This window comes from Hevea brasiliensis, chromosome 15 (assembly GCF_030052815.1).
Source record: "Hevea brasiliensis isolate MT/VB/25A 57/8 chromosome 15, ASM3005281v1, whole genome shotgun sequence".
Lineage (NCBI taxonomy): Eukaryota > Viridiplantae > Streptophyta > Magnoliopsida > Malpighiales > Euphorbiaceae > Hevea > Hevea brasiliensis.
In genome coordinates, this window is record NC_079507.1 from 34361417 (window position 1) to 34381990 (window position 20574).

Below are 20574 nucleotides of genomic sequence, written 5' to 3' on the forward strand. Positions count from 1 at the left end.
CCAAGTATCACAAGACCAAGAGTAGAAGCTAACAATTTTGAACTGAAGCCTGCACTCTATCAGATGGTACAACAATCACAATTTGGAGGAAATCCAAGTGAAAGTCCACATGTGCATCTAGCACACTTTCTTGAGATCAGTGATATGTTGAAGATAAATGGAGTTTCTGATGATGCAATTCGACTCAGATTATTTCCTTTTTCTCTGAAGGACCGAGCTAGAGAGTGGTTACATTCTTTGCTACCGGGTTCTATCACAACATGGGATGAACTTTCGCAAGCATTTTTAGCTCAATATTTTCCACCAAGCAAGACAGCTAAGCTGAGAAATAAGCTGACTTCTTTCAAACCTAGAGATGATGAGAGCTTGTATGAAGCATGGGAGAGGTACAAGGATTTACAAAGGAGATGTCCACATCATGGGATTCCTAAGTGGATGCTTGTTCAACACTTTTACAATGGAGTTTCACCAGCTATTAGAAGTACAATTGATGCATCTTTTGGAGGTGATCTTATGGAAAAATCTGAAGATGAAGCTTTTTCTGCTCTTGATAAAATTGCTTATAACAACTACCAATGGAGTTGTGAGAGGAATGAGATCAAGAAACCAGCTGGTATGTTCGAGCTTGATGCTATGAATATGATAAATGCTAAGTTTAATGCTTTGACAAGGAAAATGGACAAGCTAAGCATGAAAGTAGATTCTTCAGCTGGAGGTTCTAGTAATTCAGCAGAAGTTGGAGCTGCAAATGTCAATTGTGCAGCAGATTTTTCTGCACTTAATTAAGATTTTTCAAGTGAGCAAGTGGATTATGTGGGGAACTACAATCAAAGACCAGGTGGTAACCCATTTTCTACAACTTATGATCCAGCATGGAGAAACCACCACAATTTCTCTTGGGGAGGTAGACAAGGACAACATCAAAATTTTCAGCAACCTTCTGGGTATCAACAACATCAGAATTTTCAACAGAATAGAGGTCCTCCTCCTGGAATTTCTAAACCTCAAAATGCACCTGCTCCACCTCTACCACAACAAGCACAACCAGACAAGACAGCTAGATTAGAAGCTATGATTGAGACTCTACTTGTGAGCCATCAAAGTCAACAAGATATGATTTCTCAATTAGCATCTAAAGTAGATCAAATGGCAACACACAACAAGATGTTAGAGAATCAAATAGCTCAACAGGCTAGCTCTTCAAATAGTAAAGCTTTTGGGAAGCTTCCTAGCCAACCTGAGAATCCAAAGGAGCAGTGCAATGCTGTTACTTTAAGAAGTGGAAAGGTAATGGGGGAAGAATAAGAAATTGAAGTAAAGTTGAAAGAAAAGAAAGATGAGTGGGAGAGTGAATCCACTTCAACTAAAGCTAAAGCTAGTAAGGAAGCAAATAAAGAGAAAGTAGATAAAAAGAAAATAGAAGACAAATATGTGCCTCCTGCACCATACAAGCCACCATTGCCCTCTCCTCAAAGGTTTCATAAAGCACAATTAGATAAGCAGTTTGGGAAATTCCTTGAAGTTTTGAAGAAGTTGTACATCAACATTCTATTCACCGATGTCATTTCTCAAATGCCTTCTTATGCTAAGTTTTTGAGGGAGATTTTATCAAATAAAATAAGGTTGGAAGATTATGAAACTGTTGCACTTACTGAGGAGTGCAGTGCTATATTGCAGAACAAGCTCCCACCTAAGCTGAAAGATCCTGGAAGTTTTTCCATACCATGTCACATTGGAGAAACAAGTATTGAGAGAGCATTATGTGACTTGGGGGCTAGTGTTAGCTTGATGCCACTTTCCATATGTGAGAAGTTAAAGGTTGGAGATCTAAAGCCCATAACTATTTCTTTGCAGTTAGCTAATAGATCTATAAAGTATCCAGTTTGGATTTTAGAGAATGTACCATTAAAAGTTGGGAAGTTTTTCATTCCAGTGGATTTTATTGTACTAGAGATGGAGGAGGATGTAAGAACACCCATCATACTTGGAAGGCCATTTTTAGCCACTGCAGGAGCTAATATAGATGTAAAGAATGGGAAATTGAAGTTGACAGTGGGGGAGGAGGAAATAGAGTTTAATTTATTCCAACATTCCAAGGAACCAGCTGTGATGAATTCTTGTTATAGGGTAGATGTTATAGAGCATGATGCTGAAACTGAAGTTACTAAACTAGAGGAAAATCAAGCTATTCCAATGCAATGTAATCAGCATAAAGTGCGAAAGAAAAAGTAAGCTTAACCATCTCATTTGATTAATAATGAAGCTTCAAAAGTTAAGCTCAAGCCTCCATCAAAATCACTCAAAAGAGGAGATTCATCTAAAGTTTGTAAGAATATTCTTCAAGATATAGTTGCGATTCTGAACAAAGCAACAGGTATTTTCACATATAATGGGAAAAAGTTGAAGTATAAATTCATTTTAGCACCTGTTGTGTCACACCTTACCCCTCTGTAAGGCATAACATGATCCCGTAGAACACTTAATGAACTACCGAACTTCACCTACCGATAACTCATTAAGTACCCTACAAGGGATTTTAAAACAATTTTCTTACATTTTGGAAGTGGTGAGCATTTTAGTGAGAATTAAAAACCATTTATTCAAGGTTTAAAGACTAGTAAAAATTTTGTCCATTTTAAATTTTGCTGCAAATTTTATAAAAATTTTGACAGAGTTCCGTTTGTAATTGGAGAAAACAGTTCTTCAAATACCTGAGAAAAACACTTCCAAAAATTTTTCATAACTTCCAACCTCCAATAAATCTCAATCAACTCAATTCAAATCACTTCAAAGTAATTCCACAATACAAATCAAAATTCATCATCTCAAAATATTTAATACTTCATTCACAATGCATAAAACATGAAATTCATATGTACAAATATTAAATTTATAGAAGGAAATCCAAAATAATATTATTACAATTTATTTACAACTGCTCAACTAATATTGATACATATAACATTTCTATATTTACATCAAAATTATCTACAAGGGTATAAAATAATACCCGTACAAAATGATCGATGTGGTCCACAATTCGATAGCAGCTCACTCTGCTGCTTTCTCCTTGCTCTTATCTGCGACAGCAAAATAAGCTATCGCTGAGTATAAAATACTCAGTGGTGCACAATAAAAATTTGAAATGCAATACATAAATCGTTCATTGATGAAACACAATTTGAATAGTTCTCAATCACATTTCACAAATATCAAAGCTCATAATAACACCATTTAGTCAAATAATTTATTAAACACTGTGTTGCCAAAATCATACGCAACTTAAGCTATGACACAAAATTTTCTATCAATGCCGTGTTGTATACCATGACAAAGCAATCTACAACCCCATTAATCGAAATCAATGAGGGAGGTGGCTAGCTAGCTAATGAGTACTCATCCGATCTCAACCTCAACTGGCAAGCCAGAGAGGGAGGAAAATAAACGATCTCAACCACATAAATGGATGAGGAATAATGTGATACTGTCATGCTAAGTGTGAACATAAAATCAACTCAAAACAATTTATTCAAATAATTTATTGGAAATCTGGTAAATTTTCAAAGTCATATTCACAATCATAAATGGCAACACAATTCGTAATTAACTCAAGAAAAGTCAAATTTTCAAGAATCATATATTTAAACAAAGATTACTGTGCACATACCTGACGTGAGTCGCCTCTAGGCCTTGACTCAGTCTCTCAGAGCTTCCAAGTCTTGTTCAGCTGAAACACACAATTTCACAGTGTTTCAGTACCATAACTTAGCATAAATCCAAAAATAAATTTCATTTCATTTTTACCTAGCTTTAATGTGCTAATTTCGACGTTCTCGAAGTTTTTGTGTTTCGGGTTACTATTCACTACACTATTCAAGTCAAATTGTTGACTTTTTAAGACTTAATAGGTATGGGAACTCCAACTTCACCCACATACCACATTTTGGTCATTAAATTTGTTGGTTTTGGTCATTTTCTCAAAGCTTAAATCCTTTTGGCCAAATTGTCAAATTTTCAGTTTTGGTGCTCCAAGTTGCACTGTTCCATTGGTCAATCTACTGTTGGAATTTGGCAAAACTTGCTTCATAGAAAATGTTCCTTATTGTCTTAAGTTTATTCTCATTTTTGGATCAACCCAATTGGAGTTTTGTAGCTCAAGTTATGGCCCTTTGAATCAGGGCTGCCGGATGGAAAATAACCCAGATTTTCTGGGCAAATTTTGGTGCTGGCAGATTTGAGTCACCAACTTGGGGAGGCCAAATGGCTTGGTTGCTGGAAGAATTTGGACTTGTGTTCTTCATGAAAGTTTTAGGTCTATATCCCTCTAATCACTAGTAAAATTCCAGGTCAATTTGACCTGCCTAGCTCGAGTTATGACCAAATGAACAAATACTGTTCATTTGGTCGGTTTATCTGATGTGATGCTCTTATTCAACTTTGGTCAATTTATTCACTAGGTTTTTGTCAGTTTTTGGGCATGGTTCCTAAATGAAAATTGTGTCATTTTATGTCTATTTTCATCCCCAATTGATACCATATCAATTGGACTTCTAAAATTTCAGTTTTGGTCCTTCAAAGTTCCCTTGGTTATGCTGCCAGCAGCATGACCATATACCCTCCGAATTTAGCTTCAACTCCAACAATTCAAACACAACTCATTTGGTCACAATTGACCATTTTTCACTTCACAATAGGTCAAACATGCCATTTACTCATTTTTTACATATTTGGTTCACAAACCCTAAGTCCCAAAACCCCAATTCACTTAATTGTTGCAATTAACTAAATTCAAAGCTTTCAACCATAATCAATCAACTAATGGAGGTCCATAAACTCATTTAAATCCATCAAACCATACAAGATCATGCTCCCCTTCAACAGGCCAAAATTTCAGTAATGGTCCTCACCCCATATTTTTATTTCATTTCATTAATTTCTAAGCTCATTTCAACAACTAATGATGCATTTAATTAACTAATTGATAGTTAAGAGACTAACCTTTGCTTAGATCCTCAAATCTCAATCTTTTGTTCTCCTTTCTTCTTTCAATCTTCTTCTTAAGTTGAGATTACAAGCTCTAGTAAGGTTTTTATGGGATTTATGAAGGGTAAGTGAACAAATTAAAGCTTGAGTGCAAGCTTTAATGGAAGATTAAAAATGGTGAAATGAAGGAGAGAGTGAGGTGGCAAGGGAGATGGAAGATGACCAAATAATGTTTTTTTTCTTTTCTTTTCTTTATTTATTTTAGGTTAAGGAAGACCACAAAATCTAAATTAATAATTAAATTAATTAATTTATTTATGGCATCATGCATGAGGTCATGCATGATGTCATCACCTTTTTACTTTTTCATTTTTCTCTTTTTTTTTCTATTTTTCTATTAGTTCTTTAATTTAATTCTCGATTCCGAAATTTTCTTTTCTCCGATTTTTTGTGATTAGGTCGAGTCACTCGTGGTCAATTGACCAAATTGCCCCTCGCCGGTTCATCCCGGTTTGCAAATAATTCTATATTTCTTCCTGCTCCCTGACCTAATTATTTGACTGGCTTAACAGTACTTTTTCATGATTTTCTCTTGTCCACTGTGTTCATAAGGGTCCTAAGGACCGCAGCGTCACATTTTACGGTTCGAAATTTGAGTTTAAAATGACTTCGCAGTCATTCCCGAGGAGGTCACCCATCATTGTGACTCTCGGCTCGTTTAACTTCTTATGTTCTGTTTTTCTTATTTATACTTAACTAATTGGCAATCACTAATTATTTGTGTTTATGGTTTCTCTAGTTGTCTTAAGTATGGTTCTAATCCCCTTAATTGTCCGGACTGACACCAGTCACCGGAACAGTGAAATATACCAGGCTATACAAATAGGGGTGTTACAATTCTCCCCCCCCCCCCTTAAATAAATTTCGTCTCGAAATTTTACCTGGTATCAATCTCTGAACAGCTGTGGGTGTTGTCTTCTCATGTCCTCCTCTCGTTCCCAAGTAGCGTCCTGGCCCGAATGGTGGTTCCACAGCACTTTTACCAATGGTATCTGCTTGTTCCGTAGCTGCTTCACCTCATAAGCCAAAATCTTTATAGGTTCTTCTTCATATGTGAGGTTTGGATTCACTTCAATTTCTTCTACTGGTAGTACATGAGATGGGTCTGATCGATACCTCCTCAACACAGACACATGGAAGACGTTATGTATCTTCTCCAACTCTGGAGGTAGTGCCAGACGATAAGCCAAAGGACCCACTCTTTACAATACCTCATATGGCCTGATAAAATGAGGACTTAGTTTCCCCTTTCTACCGAATCTCATAATCCTTTTCCAAGAAGAAACCTTGAGAAAAACTTTCTCACCCACTGCATACTCAATATCCCTTCTTTTCAAATCAATATAGGACTTCTGACGGTCTGATGCAGCTTTAAGTCGATCTTTGATCACCCTATTTTTCTCTTCAGTCTGTTGAACGATTTCGGGTCCAATCATTTTTCTTTCACCCACGTCATCCCAACACAACGGGGTTCTACATTTTCTACCATACAAAGCTTTATATGGAGGCATCCCAATGCTTGATTGGTAGCTGTTGTTGTAAGCAAACTCAATCAAAGGCAAGTGTGTATCCCAACTACCCTCAAACTCAATCACACAAGCCCGTAGCATGTCCTCCAAGATCTGAATTACCCTCTCGGGTGGCCATGCATGCGTGGGTGGAATGCAAGATCTTGAAGTTCAATCTAGTTCCTAGGGCTCTCTGAAGACTACCCCAGAATCTAGAAGTTAACCTAGGATCTCTGTCTGATACAATGGATACTGGCACTCCATGAAGTCTCACAATCTCATCGATGTACAACCTGGCCAATCTGTCTAAACTGTAGTCCATTCGGACTGGCAGAAAATGAGCAGACTTAGTCAATCTGTCGACAATGACCTACACTGCATCATGACTCTTCTGTGTCCTCAGAAGTCCCATTACAAAATCCATTGTTATTCTTTCCCATTTCCATTCTGGCACTGGTAGTGGATGCAACAACCCAGTGGGTACTTGATGCTCTGCCTTTACTTGCTGACAAGTTAGGCATTTGGATACAAACTCTGCCACATCTCTCTTCATACCCATCCACCAGTATTGCTCCTTTAGCCCTTTATACATTTTTGTACCACCAGGGTGCATAGCAAAAGGAGACTCATGTGCTTCTTTCAAAATGATTTGCCTCAAATTAACATCATTAGGAGCACATATTCTGCCTTGGTGTAGCAGTAAACCATCATCTCTGATTGAGAACTCTGGTTTCTTACCCTGCCGGACTTCTTCCAATAGCTTCTGATACCTTTCATCATTCTGAGCAGCCATTCTGATCTGATCAATTAACACTGGCTGTACATGCCATGCAACTGCTGTCTGCCCCTCATCATTAATCTCTAAACTGGCATGTAATGATCTCAACTCATGTGCCAAAGATAAAGGGGTAACCCGTAGACTGGCCATAGTCTTGCGACTTAGGGCGTCAGCCACAACATTAGCTTTCCCTGGCTGATAGTCAATCAGACAATCATAGTCTTTTATCAATTCTAACCATCTCCTTTGTCTCAAATTCAACTCTTTCTGGGTGCCCAAATACTTCAAACTCTTATGATCTATGTAGATGTAGCACTTCTCCCCATACAAATAATGTCTCCAAATCTTAAGAGCAAACACGATGGCTGCAAGCTCCAAGTCATGCGTCGGATAATTCCTCTCATGCGGTTTCAGCTAGCGTGATGCATAGGCAATGACATTTCGATCTTGCATCAACACACAACCTAACCCATTATGAGAAGCATCATCAGAATCGTATATTCTTTACCGGTGTAGGTAAAGTCGGATCGAGCCTCACAAACATCTTTTCAATTCATCAAAACTTTGCTGGCATTTGTCCGTCCACTAAAATTTCACATCCTTTCTAAGTAGCTTGGTCAACGGAGATGCCAACATGGAGAATCCCTTCACAAATTGACGGTAGTATCCAGCCAACCCTAGAAAACTGCGAATCTCTGTGACGTTTCTGGGTGGCTTCCAATTAAGGATAGCTTCAATCTTGCTAGGATCTACCTTAATACCCTCTGCTGATACTATATGCCCCAAAAAGGATATCTCCTTCAGCCAAAATTCACATTTCGACAATTTGGTGTATAGCTGTTTCTCCCTCAAAGTCTGCAGTACAATCCGCAGATGTCTATCATGCTCTTCTGCATTCCTCGAATAGACCAATATATCATCGATAAATACCACAACAAACTGGTCGAGGTATGTTATGAAGATAGTGTTCATCAGATCCATAAAAGCAGCCAGAGCATTAGTTAACCCGAATGGAATGACCAAGAACTCATAATGGCCATAGCGGGTTCTGAAGGCAGTTTTAGGAATACTCTGCTTTTGTACTCTCAATTGATAATAGCCTGATCTCAGATCAATTTTGGAGAACACAGTTGCACCTCTCAACTGATCAAATAAGTTATCAATGCGGGGCAATGGGTATCTGTTCTTTATTGTCACCTTATTCAACTGCTGACAGTCAATGCATAACCAGAGAGTGCCATCTTTCTTCTTAACAAACAACACTGGCGCTCCCCAAGGTGACACACTAGGCTGGATGAAGCCCTTGTCAAGCAGTTCTCGCAACTGTACTTTCAACTCCTTCAATTCTGCAGGTGCCATTCTATATGGTGTTATGGAGATTGGGTCCACACCAGGTATAACATCAATTTCAAACTGCACTTCTCTTTCTGGAGGTAATCCTGGCAATTCATCAGGAAATACATCCGGAAAGTCACATCTGATAGGAATGTCCTCGATCTTTGGACTCCCCACTTGGGTGTCTATCACATGTGCCAAGTACGCCTCACACCCTTTTCTAATCATTTTTCTAGCCAGTGCAGCTGAAATGATGTTCGAAAGTAACAACTGTCTCTCCCCATGTATTACTACATCACTATACTGAGGAAGACCAAAAGTAGTATCTTGATCTCTGATCAATCATCGCATGATGCCTGGCTAACCAATCCATGCCTAAGATAATGTCATAATCTCTGAAGGGCATTTTAATTAAATCAGATAAAAAAGTGTGTCCTTGGATCACCAAAGGACAGTCCCTATATAGCCTATTTACCCTGACCTCCTAGCCTAATGGACTAGTTACTAGCACATCATAGTCCATTGGTATACACTGAATAGCAGTAGAACACATCACACTAGCACTAACAAACGAATGTGTGGAGCCAGGATCAAATAACACATGTACATCTTGGTCAAGGATGGAAAAATTACCAGCTACAATGTCTGATGTTTCAGCTTCTTCCCTCTGACGAATGGTATACACTCTGACTGGTGCGCCACTGGTCTTGGCCCAGTTAATGGTGCTTTGACTTCCAGGAGTGTTACCAGGGCCCCTACCTCTGCCTCTACCTTTAGCAGCTAACTGTGACCCTCTAGGTGCAGAGACTTGGGCTGATCCCTCAGATGTAGCAGAAGGTCCAGACCGGCGCAGACTAGTGCAATCTTTAGCGAAATGTCCTCTCCCTCCACAGTTAAAACATGCATCGGTGGCCTTGAAACAAACCCCACCGTGAGTTCTCCCACAAGTTTCACACTGCCGGACTGATAGAGCTCCTCGGGGTGCCTGCTGGGTCTGCTGACTAGACCGGGGTGGTCGTTGGCCAGAAAATCTACCTCTGCCAGATCTACGGGAGCTGGATCCCCGAAACTATTTCCTCTTTCCAGGACCACTCTCAGATGCTTGTCCCATAGTCTTTTTAGTCTTCTCTTTTTCTTGTGTACCCTTCTTTATTGCCCCTTCTGATTCTATCCTTTCCAGTTGCAGGGCCAGTGAGATCAATTCAGCAAAATTCTGATGTCGAAAACTCACAACTTGCATTCTCAAATTCGGCCTTAATCCGGACTCAAACCTCTTACATCTGTCTCTGGGGGTGGAGACTAAGCTTCCAGCATAGTGGCTTAGCCTTGAGAAGTCTCTCATATTCTGCTATGGTTCTTTCCCCTTGTTTCAAACTTAAGAATTCTTGTAATTTCATATCTACATATGCATCAGGAACCCATTTCTGCCTGAATTCCCTCAGGAAATCTGTCCATGTCAGCACAGGTGGCTCAACCAGGGTGTGGGGGATGGTCTTCCACCATTCATACGCATCCCCTTGGAGAAGAGATACTGAATACTCAAATTTTAATTCTTTCGTACACTGCAGCTTTCTAAAAACCCGTTCCATTCTTTCTAACCATTATTCTACCTCCAGTGGATCCACAGTGCCTTTAAACTCAATGGCCCCAAATTTCATCAATTTTTCATACTGCCGAGCTGAGGGCTGTGGTTGTGCTACAGGTGCTTGCACTTGAGCTTGGGGTGGCACATTACCTGCTATTTGCTGGAAAAACGCAGCCATCTGCTGTACAAACCGACGAGGAACGCAATCTTTGGAGTAGGAGCCGAGTGGTGACCCACTCACGCTCGGAGTCTTTGGGGCTTCCCCTTGAACCTCAGCCTCAACAGATTGTTCTTCGGAATGATCTCCTCCTTCCATTCCGTTTTCCAAAATTTTCTACTTCCTGAGATCAAACACAAGGAGGTTGACCTCCGTTAGTGCATATCCATGATATAAATATGTCATATGTATCAATTAAAGACACTTGAGCAGTTGTACTTATCAACAAAATGTTCATACACATAGTCAAAATTTATTGAAAAACCATGCTCTGATACCACTAAAACATGTCACACCTTAGCCCTCTGTAAGGCATAACATGATCCCGTAGAACACTTAATGAACTACCGAACTTTACCTACTGATAACTCATTAAGTACCCTATAAGGGATTTTAAAACAATTTTCTTACATTTTGGAAGTGGTGAGCATTTTAGTGAGAATTAAAAACCATTTATTTAAGGTTTAAAGACTAGTAAAAATTTTGTCCATTTTAAATTTTGCTGCAAATTTTATAAAAATTTTGACAGAGTTCCGTTTGTAATTAGAGAAAACAGTTCTTCAAATACCTGAGAAAAACACTTCCAAAAATTTTTCATAACTTCTAACCTCCAATAAATCTCAATCAACTCAATTCAAATCACTTCAAAGTAATTCCACAATACAAATCAAAATTCATCATCTCAAAATATTTAATACTTCATTCACAAGGCATAAAACATGAAATTCATATGTACAAATATTAAATTTACAGAAGGAAATCCAAAATAATATTATTACAATTTATTTACAACTGCTCAACTAATATTGATACATACAACATTTCTATATTTACATCAAAATTATCTACAAGGGTATAAAATAATACCCGTACAAAATGATCGATGTGGTCCACAATTCGATAGCAGCTCACTCTGCTGCTTTCTCCTTGCTCTTATGTGCACAGACCTGACGTGAGTCGCCTCTAGGCCTTGACTCAGTCTCTCAGAGCTTCCAAGTCTTGTTCAGCTGAAACACACAATTTCACAGTGTTTCAGTACCATAACTTAGCATAAATCCAAAAATAAATTTCATTTCATTTTTACCTAGCTTTAATGTGCTAATTTCGACGTTCTCGAAGTTTTTGTGTTTCGGGTTACTATTCACTACACTATTCAAGTCAAATTGTTGACTTTTTAAGACTTAATAGGTATGGGAACTCCAACTTCACCCACATACCACATTTTGGTCATTAAATTTGTTGGTTTTGGTCATTTTCTCAAAGCTTAAATCCTTTAGGCCAAATTGTCAAATTTTCAGTTTTGGTGCTCCAAGTTGCACTGTTCCATTGGTCAATCTACTGTTGGAATTTGGCAAAACTTCCTTCATAGAAAATGTTCCTTATTGTCTTAAGTTTATTCTCATTTTTGGATCACCCCAATTGGAGTTTTGTAGCACAAGTTATGGCCCTTTGAATCAGGGCTGCCGGATGGAAAATAACCCAGATTTTCTGGGCAAATTTTGGTGCTGGCAGATTTGAGTCACCAACTTGGGGTGGCCAAATGGCTTGGTTTCTGGAAGAATTTGGACTTGGGTTCTCCATGAAAGTTTTAGGTCTATATCCCACCTAATCACTGGTAAAATTCCAGGTCAATTTGACCTGCCTAGCTCGAGTTATGACCAAATGAACAAACACTGTTCATTTGGCCAGTTTGTACAGTGGCAGACTGCTCTTATTCAACTTTGGTCAATTTGTTCACTAGGTTTTGGTCAGTTTTTGGGCATGGTTCCTAAACGAAAATTGTGTCATTTTATGTCTATTTTCATCCCCAATTGATACCATATCAATTGGACTTGGAAAATTTCAGTTTTGGTCCTTTAAAGTTGACTTGGTCATACTGCCCTCCGAATTTGGCTTCAACTCCAACAATTCAAACACAACTCATTTGGTCACAATTGATCATTTTTCAGTTCACAATAGGTCAAACATGCCATTTACTCATTTCTTACATTTTTTGTTCACAAACCCTAAGTCCCAAAACCCTAATTCACTTAATTGTTGCAATTAACTAAATTCAAAGCTTTCAACCATAATCAATCAACTAATGGAGGTCCATAAACTCATTTAAATCCATTAAACCATGCAAGATCATGCTCCCCTTCAACAGGCTGAAATTTTAGTAATGGTCCTCACCCCATATTTTTATTTCATTTCATTAATTTCTAAGCTCATTTCAATAACTAATGATGCATTTAATTAACTAATTGATAGTTAAAAGACTAACCTTTGCTTAGATCCTCAAATCTCAATCTTTTGTTCTCCTTTCTTCTTTCAATCTTCTTCTTAAGTTGAGATTACAAGCTCTAGTTAGGTTTTTATGGGATTTATGAAGGGTAAGTGAACAAATTAAAGCTTGAGTGCAAGCTTTAATGGAAGATTAAAAATGGTGAAATGAAGGAGAGAGTGAGGCGGCAAGGGAGATGGAAGATGACCAAATAATGTTTTTTTTTTCTTTTCTATTCTTTATTTATTTTAGGTTATGGAAGACCACAAAATCTAAATTAATAATTAAATTAATTAATTTATTTATGGCATCATACATGAGGTCATGCATGATGTCATCACCTTTTTACTTTTTAATTTTCTCTTTTTTTTTCTATTTTTCTATTAATTCTTTAATTTAATTCTCGATTCCAAAATTTTCTTTTGTCCGATTTTATTTGACAGTTAGGTCAGGAGTCAGCTCTCGGGGTCAATTGACCAAATTGCACCTCGCCGGTTCATCCCGGTTTGCAAATAATTCTATATTTCTTTCAGCTCTTTGACCTAATTATTTGACTGGCTTAACAGTACTTTTTCGTGATTTTCTATTTTTCACTGTGTTCATAAGGGTCCTAAGGACCGCAGTGTCACATTTTACGGTTCAAAATTTGAGTTTAAAATGACTTCGCAGTCATTCCCGAGGAGGTCACCCAATGTTATGACTCTCGGCTCGTTTAACTTCTTATGTTCTGTTTTTCTTATTTATACTTAACTAATTGGCAATCACTAATTATTTGTGTTTATGGTTTCTCTAGTTGTCTTAAGTATGGTTCTAATCCCCTTAATTGTCCGGACCCACACCGATCACCGGAACAGTGAAATATACCAGGCTATACAAATAGGGGTGTTACATGTTGTGAAGGGAGGTAATATTTTCCAATTCCAACCACCATGAGCTTTGAAAAGAAGGTCAAGCTTAAGATCTTAAACAAGCGTTTCTTGGGAGGCAACCCAAGCGTATCCTTTTATAGTTTATTAATCTTCTATTTTAGTTCATTTTCAGCTTTTACCCTCATTAAACTCAAAAGTGACATTTGTTTATCTTTTGTAGGTCATTCATGAAGATTGGGCAAATTAACACATGTAGCAAAAAGAAAGAATTGAAAGGGAGCAAGTATAAAGCAAAATTCTGCACTTTATCCTGTACCTATGAATAGTAACACCTTTAAACTTGTGTTAAATTGCTGATATTGCAATCTACTTGATAGTACATGTTTAATTTTGTGTCTTGTGTAAATTTTGTGAAATGCAACTTGAATGAGGATCAATTTTGATATTTAGGACTGATGTGAGCTTTATTGAGGTGCAAAAATAGTGTTTGTTAAGTTTTACCTTTTAGTGTATATATAGTTCTGTAATCTGTTAGGAATTTACATGTTTTTGTTTGAATTGCTGCTAGTTTTTACAGTCTGCAGATTTTTATTACTGTTCATGCTGCTTAAGAAGCCAATTCTTATGTCTTTTCTAAAATTTTTGAATGTTTGGAACTTGTCTCAAATGCTGCTAAAAATGTGCTTTTGGTATAAGTTTAGAAAGGATACTATTTCATTAAGTGTGCAAAAAGGTAGTCACAATTGGTGCCTCAATTGAACCATGCTTGTAAAAAGCTAAAAGAACATGTGCTATGCTTACTAAGTTTATGAGAGATGATGAGCTTAAAATTTTCAATTTTGTGGTATTAATGTGAATTTGGTAATTGCTGAGGGTCATGATAGCATTCCATAGCTTTTGGACTGTTTTTGGTAAGTAAAATCATAAATTTTCCCAAAACCTGCCGAAACTTGCTGATGATGTTGCTTACTAAGCAGTATCCTAAGCAAATTCTGCTGAACCCTATGCTTAAGCCCAAGCACAGCCCAAATTACCAGTTGTCTACCCCATATTTTAAAAAGCCCAAAACTTTCGCCATTTTTATGAAACCCTCACCCAAACTCCCGATAAGCCACAACTCTCATTCTGCCGACTCCCTTCCCGCACCATTTTTTTCCGGTAAATTTTTAAGGGAAGCTGAAAAGTCTCTTTCTCTTCATTAAATGGTGAGAACCAAAATGTGGTCCACCCACAAACCCAAACCCAGAAGATTTCGATACTCTGTTAAATCGAAAATGGGTATTCCATCCTCTTTACCCATAAACTCTAACCCCAGTCCCAGTCCACCGCTCCCTCAATCACCACCACCGCAAACGCCGCCGCTACCTCAATCGCCACCACCTCAATCACCACCACTACCCCCAGGACAAACACCAACTCTCATTCCGCCGAGCCCCCTCTCGCCACAAACTGAGCTGCAAAATGAGACACCCGTTTTCGACACTCAGTTTCTAGAACCAATGCCTGAACCTGCGCCCTCAAACGAAGTCTAAAGGTAAAACTAAAAAGGCCACAAGTAGACCTAAGAAAGCCCTTGTCGGAAAACGAAAAAGTGCACCCTTTGTTCCTTTCGACCTAAACTCTCCACCTCAACCTTCCTCTGAACCAGTCAGCAAAAGGACTAGGTCCTCCTCGCAAATTCCACCACCAGCGGTCCAAACCCCTGTATCTTAGTCACCTTTAAACTCTCCAGCAGCACCTGTGTCATCTGCCAATGATATAGAGGAGGTAATTTCTCCATTACCTTGGGCTTTTAGAAACATGGATATGAAAAATGCTTATGACAGTTTAGTTTCTAAACCTATTTTGGCAAAAAAATATATGGATGAGTAGATTTTAAAAGAGCTAGGCATTTATGACTCTGTATTTGCCTATTTAGATGCTATCGACTGGACTAAGTTTGCTAGGATTAAGGAACCAGTGTACAAGGATTTGACCTTGGAATTTTTGAGTTCCTTAAAGCTGAATTTCAAACCAACAGTACTTGAGCATAAGGATGTGATATATTTTCGATGTGCTGGCATTGATAGGGAGTTAGACATGGATGCTATGAATGCAATTTTTGGTTTTCAGGATTCGGGCTATAAAAATATTGAGTGGTAGCAAACTGTTTATGACCCTGTTCAATTCTGGAAAGATATTGCACCTTTTAGGGGTTATTATAGATAGAGGACTGCAAAAGCCTCTAGGATAATTGATCATGTGTCAAAATACCTCCATAGGTTCATTTCTTACACTGTTTTAGGAAGGGGACACAGTAACAGCATTGTGGGTGCTGGAGATTTATTTTTCCTGTGGTGTATGAAGGAGAGAAAACAAGTAAGCACAGCCCATTTCATAGCTACTCATTGGCACCAAATTGTCACAAAGCATACCAAAGGTAGTATAGTTTTTGGAGGATATATAACTGCCATAGCCAACTCATTTAGCTTTGATGCTAGTCTATATAAGCTGCTGCCAGTTTCTGGTGAATCATATATAGACAGCACAATGTTGCTGCACATGGATGTTTGTGAGAAAGTAGGCCATACCTATGCTTTGTTACAGTAGCATCCTGAAGCTAGTGGTATTGCAGACCCCACTACCTTTGCACCAGTAGAACCCCAACCAACCACTGCCCCACAATTTTCAGCAGACATTTTATCCCTCTTAAGATCCTTGGAATCCAAAATAGCAAGTTTCACTGTCCAACCATCTGTTCCCTCACCTGACACCACAGATATCCTTGCTACCTTAAAGAACTTAAAAGTCAAAATTGATACCATGGGTCAGCAGCAGGTCAACCAAAAGAAGAAGCTAGAAAAGAAACTTAAAAAGAGATTTTCATCTCTTAAAAAGAAACAGAAGCAGCAACAAATTCAAATACTGGAGCTCTACAACAAATTGGCCCAATCTTACAACAATTTATATCATTGGGGCCAAGATATGCTTCAAGAAATGAAAGACCTCACAGAAAATTTGGAAACTGCTTCTGAAGCTTCAGACCATAATGAACCTACTGCAAAACCTGAAGCAGACCCTAATGTAGCAACAAAGCCTTGACAGCAGAGCTTGAACAGTAGCAGCAATTTAGTATTAGTTTTAGTACAGTACTAGTAGCAGTAACAGTACTAGTTTTTCAATTCAGTTTTAGTTTCTGTTTTAGGTTTATTTTGTAATCTGTTTATTTTAATCTTCAAAATTTAGTAATAGTTGTAATACTTTGGTAATTAGTTTTTATAATTATACTTGCATTTCTTTCCTTTAGTTTACTTTATTTTATCTTATCTTCTGCTATGGACATAATTATTCTATGAATGCTTTTTGGTTTAATTCTTGATTTAACTGTTAGATTTTACTTCTTTACATTTTTTCATTTTCTTGCACATTATTTTTGCACTTTATCTTTTTCTTCAATCCTAATTTTGTTGACATTAATGAGCTGCACAATTTTCTTTGAGCTGCATATGTTTCACATCATTTGGAGGTAACAGCTTACCCTTTTACTATTTATGCTTATGGTATGTTGCCAATGCTTATGCTTTCGTTCTACCCTACGCAACAGGTTAAGCAACATCTTAAGCAGTGTAAATTCATACATTTGGGATACTTTTTCACATTTTTCTCTCTAAAGCTTCATTGTTAATATCATTTTGAGCTAATTTTGGAATTCTTGAGCTTATATTGATTTAATCCCCAATTGTATATATTTCATTAATTGATTAGTTCACACAATTTTGCCCATCTTTGCATTCATTTTAGACATTGAGGACAATGTTTCATTTGAGTTTGGGGGTGAGGACAAAATATTTGCAAAATTTTTAAAAATTTCTTTAAAATTTTCATTCATTCATTTATTGCATTTCATTCATCCATATATAGATAATCCATACACTTATACATATACCACACACATGTCTATACTCATACACAAACATTTGCATATAGTTTTCATATAGATTACACTTAGTTTTAATTTGATTTATGCATTCATTTTAGGATCATGCATATCATAAAAAAATAATTTTTTACCTTATCCTTAGAGGATTGAGAATTGCTTTGAAGAGTAATTGAGCTTACTTTTAGAAGGGTTTGATGGATTGAAAGTTCTGGATAGGTGCAAAGTTATTAGATTCTTGCTTTAGTTTATATCTTCTTAGCCAAGGGCCACCCAATCAATTGCGTTGACTTTGAGTGCCTAGAGAAAACTCTAGGGTGAGAAGAAGCTAATTGATGTCTCACTAATCCTAGAACAATCTTTCTAAACCTTTCAAGGCGAAATCATAGCATGCACTTGAAAAAGAAATGATCTAGGCATTCTTTGAATTTTAAATCCATATTTTAGCCTTAGCCAACCTCACTTCAAAATTTCCCTTTGGAACCAATTTGAGCCTACATTTATCCCTCTTATTTCTTTGGAACCCACATTAATGCCTAGCCATAAACCCAAACACTTACCTACCCTCCATGAAAATAATTCTTTGAGTGATAGATACACTTAAAAAAAAACAATAATAATAATAATAATTATTAGTTGGGAGAAATGATATAAAAAAAAAGAGGGCTAGCAAATTCAATTATGGTATGTAAAGTAATTCACCACCCAAGTACACAAAGAAATGAGTTTGGGGGTGAATTGAAAGGGACAATTGTAATTCAAAGTCAATGTTATTTATGTAGTCCCTCTAAAAGCTTTAAAATTATATGCTAGCATTGGTGAATAGTTGTAAAGTTCCTTCTCCCAATTGATTCAAAAAAAAAAAAAATTTGTGTCTTGATCTTTTAATAATTTGATTATTCTCATATTTTGTTACCCTTATCCCTTTCTTGTTAGCCACATTATCACCCCCTTAGCCCCATTACAACCCTTGAAAGTCCTTTTGATCTTTTGATGGTGTTTTGTTACATTAGTGGAGATTGGAATAGGAGAATTGCCTATGGGATTGTGATATCATTAATCCATTCATTTACTTCCATCATTATTTGAGACACTTTAGTTTGTGGATTACCCTATAGTCTATTTAGGCACGATTATTCCTTGTGATTGATTGGTTTGGGCTTGATGATATGGATAATTGACCTAAGGCTAAGCGGTGATAACTTTGGTAAGGATTGAATTCTTTGCACCTTGAAAGTGGGTATATGGTTCGTTGGTGGCTAAAGGTAAGCTTGAAAGTTTGGATAAGTAATTTTCATAAATTTAAGGTAAGGTACCCCAAATTGTATTAATTGTTTTAATTTGCTTGAGGACAAGCAAAAGTTTGAGTTTGGGGAAATTTGTTACACTCATTTCATATAGGCATTTTATGGTAGTTTTGCATCCATTTTACCCTTATATTTTAGTATATTTTATGTTTTTAGCTTTATTTTAGCTTATTTGTTAACTTTAGATACTTTATATTTGATTTTTGTAATTTTGTTGTTTTTGATAGGATTTTGTGGCAAATCGAAGATCAATGAGTGCATTAGGAAGTGATTTGAAGAAATTTGGAGTTCTTTAAGCATAGAGGAAAGTTGAAGAAATGAAGCCTTGAGAAAGCAAGTTAGCCGAAATTCGCTTGAGACTTTGCTTAAAATCCTGCTTAGGGTAAAGCAGCTGTGCTTAAGGTGCAGCACAAGTCAAGCATGAGCAGAAAAATCTATTTTACTCTAAGTCTACCGAGATTTGCTGAGGGTCCGCAACCTTAAGCTGCAGTCACGACTGTGAAATTTGCTAAGAAGCTACTTAGGGTTAAGCCGAACCCTAAGCAGACTGCCCATAACGTGAAAAATACTGCTGACTTGGACAATTTTACATCTCATTTCCTATCCACTCCTTGGCTCTTATTTACTTTTAGGGCAGCTTTTTAGGACCATATAAATTCATCATTTCCTAATTTTTGCCACAAGAGGAAAGGGAGGAAAGACAAAAAGGAAAGAAAATTTAATAGAGAGAGAGAGAAGACACCATTTTCTTTTGGGGAGGAGCTGCTGCACGAGTTTTGGAGCTCCAGAAACCAGAGATTTTGGTTCTTCTACCTGGGTTTTTTCTATTTTAGTCCTTTTATCATGTTTTTCTTTACTTTTCCATCAACCTTTCTTGTAAATACCATCATGAGCGAGTAAACTCTTTAGATTTCAGAGTTGGAAAATATGTTTTAGATTAATTTGTGGATTTGGACTGGGTATTTCCTTATTTTACATAAATATGGCCTAATGTTGGTACCCATTGGGTATTGTGTTAATCTTTGATTGAAGGACCGAAAGGTGAAAGTCATTGACAGATAATCAAGGATTGGAACTTAAAATCACCTAGATTTAGAAATAAACTAGGATTTTAAGAGTAATTAATTATTGGTTACAAAACTTAATGGGTTTTAAAGTAATCAAATAACATACGAAAGTAGGTTTGGTTATTTTAGAACACACTTTGGTTTGCTTGAAAAAAGATATCAAAGGAATTTAGAATCAATTTCCTTCAAACTCTATTTTTCCCTAAAAATTGGAATGCCCAAGAAAAATCCCAATTAATTTATGCATAAACCCCCAACTCTGGAATCATTTTTAATATAATTAGACTTTCATTTAAATTACCCATTGTTAATTTAGTTTAATTGCGAACTAGAATTAGAATTTATTTATTTGCTCTTTACCCATTTCAATTAGATTAATCAATTTACCTTGCTTATTTACATTTACCATTTATCCATTAATCATTAGCCCAAATAATCGCTTCATTCATAGTTTGGTACTCAAACAGCAAATCCTTGTGGGAACGATATTTGATTCATCACTTTATTACTTGAGACAACCCGTATACTTGTGGATAAGCCACATCACTCCTGACCTAACTGTCCAATAAAATCAGAGAAAAGAAAATTTTGGGGGAAATCAGTTTCAAATTTTGATTCCTTCTCTGGCTGAAGTGTTGAGGTGTGTGCCAGTAGAAGAAGAAATTGAATGGATATCCATATATTTG

At 37.0% G+C, this 20574-nt stretch overlaps 1 protein-coding gene and 1 non-coding gene across 2 annotated transcripts; one reads left to right on the forward strand and one right to left on the reverse strand.

Annotated features, from left to right (window-relative positions):
* Positions 1-318: 318 nt before the first annotated feature.
* Positions 319-425, reverse strand: LOC131174366 (small nucleolar RNA R71). Its single transcript, XR_009144614.1, has one exon. It is a non-coding gene; the product is annotated as a small nucleolar RNA R71 (small nucleolar RNA).
* A 911-nt stretch (positions 426-1336) lies between these two features.
* LOC110667805 (uncharacterized) lies at positions 1337-2232 on the forward strand. The gene is made up of 2 exons (XM_058137063.1): positions 1337-1401; positions 1623-2232. Exons 1-2 carry the CDS (start codon positions 1337-1339, stop codon positions 2230-2232), a joined length of 675 nt encoding a protein of 224 aa, XP_057993046.1.
* Positions 2233-20574: the final 18342 nt, after the last annotated feature.